Genomic DNA, 6,911 nt, shown 5'->3' with positions numbered 1-6,911 from the left:
GAACCCCAGTGCCCTCTCCAGTAGAGTTCATTGCAGAGAAACCATTTTGTCTGCAGATAACCACTGCTGTTATATGCTTATATATGAAAATTATGATCGTGTGATGCCAGATTTTTCTTCCTTCAAGTTAAATAAAGATAGTCCACCTGAAGGACCAAAATCCAAAGAGGAGAACTCAGAGGATGGAAACTTTCTCACATCCCAGGCTGCAGGACAGACACAATCTCCTTCTGTAGATACTCCGTCTGTTGATCAGAAGCTCAGCAATGGCATCTCCACCATGAAAAAATCTCCAGTTACTCAGGAAGTGAATCCAATTGAAAATGAGGATTTCTGTGCTGTGTGTCTTAATGGAGGAGAATTGTTGTGCTGTGATCACTGCCCAAAGGTCTTCCACCTCTCCTGCCATGTTCCAGCCCTGCTCAGCTTTCCAGTGTGAGTATGTATGACATTTTGCTAATGTGCTCAGTTTCTGCTCACTGCCTTGGGCAGAATACATCCTCAGGGATGTATATGTCAACCTTACACAAGGGCAAGGACTGCATCTCTCAGTTGCCTTTTTTGTTACTTTTCTTGCAAAGGGAAGAATTGTCTTACACACTAGGAACTAGATGAATTATTAACAAGAACTATCTCTAGCCATGTATGCCCTTTCTGCACTTAGCTGGCCAGTACAACAAAGGAGGTGTCAGACTTGAGCTTTAAAAATGTTCTTATGATTTACTGGAGAAAAATAACATCCTAAGTCTCATGTAACTATGTACATCTACACTGTGGTGTATGTTATATGTTATATGCTTATATTTACACTGTGGTGTAGATGTCAGCTCTTCTCTGCAAGAACCTTGACTAGCACAAGGAAAGGGCAATCGGGGAGTTCCTATTCAGTTTTCTAGCCAGTTTTATGGGAAATTTGGGATTATTGGTTCTTTTGCAGAAATGTTTAGGACTTTAGTTTCCCTAAGACATACATTCCCTAGCAACTTGTCACAGATCAATTTTATGTGACAAAGAGCCAGAATTAGATACACATCCACATACCAAACTTCAAAAGTGAGGCTGAATAACGTGCACTACTGGTTGTATATAATTCTGAATTGTGTTACAAATCATTACCACGTGGGACCAGAGGCTACTTCATTTGTGCCAAGCCCAAATAACTGCCTCAGCTGAGAAAAATACACTGTGAGATATTAGTTTGGAGATTCTGGTTTGTTCTTTCTATGCAAAAAATAGGAATTTCCATCTCTTGGCTTTTTGCTCTTTTTCTCTAATAGCTAAGTCGTCATTGAACCTCTGGTTTCAAAGCAATGTGGAAAGCAAATTTTCCTTGTAAAATAAACTTCCTAGGCAAAGCTATATTCTAAGGAAGTAAATTGATTCCCTTAACTAAAATTCTATATTCATAGTTCTTTAATATACCTTCATCTATAGTTATTCACACCCTGATGTTGCAGAAGTTGCATCACTGCTTTTATGAAATTCTTTGAGAGATTTCTGAAAATGTAGCTACTAGGAAGGACACTTATGCCGGTGCAGAATTATATCTATTTGGTTTGGGAGCCTGTGTACTAGCACACATTATGACCTTTTCTGATAATGTTGATTTCTTAGGTAAATATGTCAATTATCATATCAATTGATAATAAATATATCAATTATCAAATGGATCTCTTTTTGTCTTATGACCCAACTGTTGGTTATTTTTCTTAATTTTTCTTTTTGAAAACAGCACTTCAATCAATGCAGCTGCATACAGTGCTGATACATGATTTCAAACACTTACTATTTTGTCTTTTTCTCTGTGACAGAAAAAGTGCAATGAGTATAATCTGAAATTATTACATTACAAGAGATTTTAATCTAATTAGTAGAACGTCTAGTACAATGGGTTTCCGATTGCCTGCTATTGTAATACTAGTTAAGGATGAGACTTGTTTCCAAATACAGTGATTCCTGAGGTTTGTAATTTGACAAGGTTGACAAAATTTGACAGAAGTTTTTGTTTTTTTGTTTTGCAGGGGTGAATGGGTATGCACGCTTTGCCGTAATCCAGTGAAGCCAGAGGTAGAATATGACTGCGAAAACACACGCTACAGCCACAGCTATAATGCACAATATGGCCTTGATGACTGTGACCAGAAGGTGGGAATAACTATATATTGTACTATTTAGAAAAGGACACAGGATCTCAGCATGAGGCTTTGCCTCTTCATTGGAAAGATGACTGTTTTGACTTGGTTGCCACTTGAATGTTTCAGAGAATAGAAAATACAACAAATGGATTGTTAGTATTCAGTTATATAATTTTCTTGTATCTAGACATTGCTCTTCAATTTTGAAATGAATGACATGTTATAGAAAGATGAAACAGGCAAGTCTGGAATTCCTTTCTCCTTTGAGCAGGGAAGTAGCACTCAGCAACAGAACAAGCTTCCCTGAGTCCACTTGGCCTGGCTATCTGCCACTGAATCTTTTTCCTTTAAGACTTGGCACCTTCTCAGACCTCCACTTAGTCCAGATGCAATGACTTTTTTGTGATGTAGACACTTTTTGACTTTCAGTTGGATTGAAATCATCATATGGTCTTCAGTTGTACCATTAATCCCCTTGAGGATGACATTTAGGCTCTGTTAACTCAGCCTAGATAAAGACTTATCACTTTACAACCCTATAACCAGTTTCCTCTACTAAATCTCCCAGGAAAAAATGTCTTTTCTTAAAGTCCACTTGGAACTAGGAAGCAACAAGTGCCGAATAGTTGTCCTGTGTATATTGGTGACAGTTGGACAGGGAGGCTAAGTCCACACAGCTGAGTGCAGATGCTGAGCTGGCCCTGCACAAATGAAACCTAGAATTAGGCACTGGTCTGGTCTGGGCACCATACATAAAGACAACTGCAATGGTTCTGAGAGCACTGGGGCCCCTTGGCAAGGCCTATTAGCATAGCCACAGTACTGCTCAAATTCATTCATTCTGTTTCCAGACCTGAGCTACTCTGTCCCTAAAGAGCTGGACATAACTTATTGACATTGATGTGATCCCTGTTTCTATTGGTTTGGGTACAACTGGCCAGAAATAGTTGGGATCTGGGTCTTGATTATTTAGGTTCTATTTAGAAAATAGAGTTGATTAGAAATTCCATTGCTTGTGAGCAAACATGGCTTATAATGTTTTTGTAGTGAATTTTTTTGCATCAGTTAAAAGCCCAAAGACTAGTATAAGTATTTTACAAGTTTACAATGATTAAATGGAACTGTTTTCATACAATATGGCCTACTACACAACTTAGATCCATTTGTATGAATGGATGCGAACAGTGTGAAACATTTTCCATTTAATTGTTTCCACACCGTTGCTGCTGTTCTTTTAGTCAAGAGCCAAGGAATAGATTTGGAGTGCAGAAAGGGAATAGCAATAGAGATGAATTCCCAGGAGTTTCCAGGAAAGATACATGCATACAAAAATTTTTACATAATGTTTCTTTTCTTGCATTTCCTGACTATCCTCACTTTCAAAACTACAAAAATGCTATGAGGGAAAATGTTGCCCAGGTTAGAGTGAAGTGTGCCATTTTACATCAGAAATGCACAGACTACATGAAAACTCCCCTTGTTGTTAATATGGTTGATTAACTAAGGGCAAGAATGAAACTCACTTGTTTTGAATGAAAATGTATTTCAAATTTGGCTTTACAGAAGTGTGAAAAGCTGGTCCTTTCCCTGTTCTGCAGTAATATGAGCCTCCCATTCCATGAACCTGTCAGCCCTCTGGTAAGTACTACACATGCACGGGCCACACGGAATCCAAAGAATACTCTGGCACACCTTGCTAGTTTCTCTTTTATTTTCTTGGAAAATATTAATTAGCTTTTTTTCTGAACAGTACTGCTTCCTAGGGAAGGGTAGGAGTTTCCCCTTTGCAAGTGCTTTGAAGGTACCAGATTGGAGGTAGGTAAATGCTGGCCAATGTTCTCAGGCCAGGTTTGGGTGCCAATTTAAGATGCTGGTAGGATACTAAGGGTTTATGAGGGGTTCCAGTGATTATGAAGCTTGACGTGCCGCATATGTGGAGAATGTTGCACTGCCGTAAGAGAAGTCTGCTATAGAAATAACCCCGGACTCCCTCTTTTCTGGTGTTTTGCACAAAGATGGCAATGTGACTGTTCAGGGGAAGATATAGAGACTGCTCTTTCATCCATGGACTCAATATTTGCAATATTAACTGGCTATTTTAAGGAACATATAGATTCATGCTACTATAACAATGGAACACAATGTGAAACAAGTTGGAGGAGGAAAACGAGAGAAAACAAAAAAGGTTTTATGTGAGGGAATAGTCCAAATAACAATATAAAAAACATACCACCTAATAAAGCTTGCAATGAACTTATGGAACACATTACAGAACAAGTAGGTTTTGACCCAGGAAGATTTAAGGAGTGGGAGATCCTGGTAGCTGGTGCCCATTGAGAAAGACTTCTGTTGAAATTTAAAAAAAGTGCTTAGTAGCATATTTTTAGTCACTCTTGGCAGACTACTTACCACAGGATCAGCTGCCAGTATCTCAGCACATTATTTTTATAACTACTTGGGGGAAATGTGAGCTAATTGTCAATGTTATGCATATTATTGATTATAGTTAAATGACAACATTTATATCTGGGAATAAACTTTAGAAAGTGAAAATAGGAGAGTAGTCACTGAACTGTGCTATTTTCAAGATCAATCTTTCAAGCAAATATGTTTTTAATCAAACCAAAAAGCACCCAGGAAGATGATGTGCAAGTGTAGGCACCAAAAGACTAGAGCTCTCTTCCTTGATGCAAGGAGTTCTCTGCAGTGACTTCTGTCCAAACTTGGATAGAAGTCACTGTAGAGGAAATGTTTTCATTAAAAATGTTACATACCTGCATTTTATTCTTATTGCAGGCTCGGCATTATTATCAGATCATCAAAAGGCCAATGGATTTGTCTATCATACGAAAAAAGCTGCAAAAAAAGGACAAGTCCCACTATTCTGCACCTGAAGAACTTGTGACTGACGTGCGTCTCATGTTTTGGAACTGTGCAAAGTTCAATTATGTAGGTTTCTAATATGCATGTGGGTTGGGGGGGGCGACATACAAACCAGAGGGTTGCTCTTTCAAGCTGTCACACTGGTGTAACTATTGATTCCATTGACATCAGATGTGGGATTGGGATAAACAGAAGTATTAATCAATTCTGCTCTTTGGAAATGATACAATTTTTTTTTTAATGACAGAAATGGAGATATATATGGATCTGAGAACTTGTGATACATATAGATCTAAAATTAAAGAGGGGCATCTTAGCTGACAACATTTTTGGAATGATGCTGAGTTTCCTGTGAGAAGCCAGTCATAGCCAACAAAATAACTAGGGAGATTCAAGTGCATAGAAATTCCTAAGCAATGATGACTGCTATTCTTTCTAGTTCACTGCACATTTCTTTTTCTTAGAGGTGCAGAAGCATGTTCCTTAATAGCAGCATCTGGTTTTTACTTACATTGTAAATGCAGAGGGACTAATGGGGTGTGGAAAGTGTGCAGGAGACTAATGGAGATGTAGCAGACAGAACCAAGGCAAGACATTAGGGTAGGGTAGTTATTTGCTTTTGATCCCTGATGATTTCTGTGTGTGGTGACACTGATTGGTTATTTATTCTGTTACAGCCAGATTCAGAGGTTGCTGAGGCTGGACGATGCCTAGATGTATTCTTTGAGGGCAAACTGAAGGAGATTTATCCAGATAGGCACTTTCCTTCAATGCAACAGGAAGACTCTGATTCTGAAGAGGTGGAGAGTCAGAATAGCAAAATGCCACGCCAAGGTTTTCAGTGGCCATCATACGGACAGGAGTGCATTCAGCCTAAAAGGAGACGGCGCCATGCTGTAAGATTGCAAAAGCAAAAGCATTTGGTTGCTAAGTGGCCACCCTGCTAATTCTGTTTACAGCTACTGCTGGGAAGTTTTGACAGGGCTGTGTGGGAAAACCATCAATCTTCTATCACAGAGATGTGATCAGTTCTACAATTTTATGTCAAAATCCTCTGAGTGGAATAAAGTGTCAGTTGTGTATAAATGTGTGAGCATGAACAAATGAAGTCTCTCAGGCAACACACAGTTATCTTCCTAGCAGAAAACTCTATCAAGATTTTAAAAAAGACTAAGCCCTCTAGCTATTCATTGTTTGTTTCCTTTGTACACAGGAAAGCGAAAAAAGTAAAAGAATGATGTTTCAGCCAGCTAACAGCCTTCCTCAGGTATGACCTCCTCAAGATATGAGATTTGCTATGAGGAATCCAGCAGCATAACTGACAAAGTTAAGGTGTGTGGGAGGAAAGCAAAGCATTTGGGCTGTTTATTTAAACTCTCCTAATCTGCTGACCATATGCCTTATTTCTAGATCTTGTGGATAGATAACAGATCCAAAGTGTTTGAATCTGTCAATATTCAATCTGTTAAATCATGTATATGTTTTGCAGTGTTTACACTGAAGTACTAATGTTTTGGTGATAGGTAATGATGATTAATAATAAAAGTAACATGCTAGTAATATCTAATACTGCAATACCATTTTATAATCTGTTCAACAGGACATGTCTATTTTATAGAGCACAGGTAACCATGTAATAATCTTGCAACCTCACTGTGAATGTTGGCCGTACTTTGTGATAAATATGTGTGGTCATAAAAGTTATCCTGTTGTCTTATTCAATGATTTTTCTGGGACCTTGACTGCTCAAGGTCTATGAGATACAATCTAATGTGATTATCTGATTAGCTGTTTCTTTTGAAGCAGAGCATTTTAATTAAATTATGAAAGAATATGTGCTAATAGTGCTAATATTAGGGCTCTGTGTGAGCTGTTTCTGAACACATACTGGAT

At 38.3% G+C, this 6,911-nt stretch overlaps 1 protein-coding gene across 1 annotated transcript in view; it reads left to right on the top strand.

Annotated features, from left to right (window-relative positions):
- TRIM66 (tripartite motif containing 66) overlaps positions 1-6,291 on the top strand; it is a gene marked incomplete at its 5' end in the record, with an annotated part of 26,621 nt that extends 20,330 nt beyond the window's left edge. The window contains 6 exons of the mRNA XM_010292616.1: positions 128-435; positions 2,022-2,145; positions 3,699-3,773; positions 4,932-5,084; positions 5,696-5,914; positions 6,232-6,291. Of these exons, the coding sequence (XP_010290918.1) occupies positions 128-435; positions 2,022-2,145; positions 3,699-3,773; positions 4,932-5,084; positions 5,696-5,914; positions 6,232-6,291 (939 nt within the window). The remainder of the gene's footprint in view (positions 1-127; positions 436-2,021; positions 2,146-3,698; positions 3,774-4,931; positions 5,085-5,695; positions 5,915-6,231) is intronic.
- Between the last annotated feature and the right edge of the window lie 620 nt (positions 6,292-6,911).

Source organism: Phaethon lepturus, unplaced genomic scaffold (assembly GCF_000687285.1).
Source record: "Phaethon lepturus isolate BGI_N335 unplaced genomic scaffold, ASM68728v1 scaffold6158, whole genome shotgun sequence".
NCBI lineage: Eukaryota > Metazoa > Chordata > Aves > Phaethontiformes > Phaethontidae > Phaethon > Phaethon lepturus.
The sequence above is the reverse complement of the archived record's forward strand: the minus strand, read 5'-3'. Positions and strand labels throughout refer to the sequence as shown.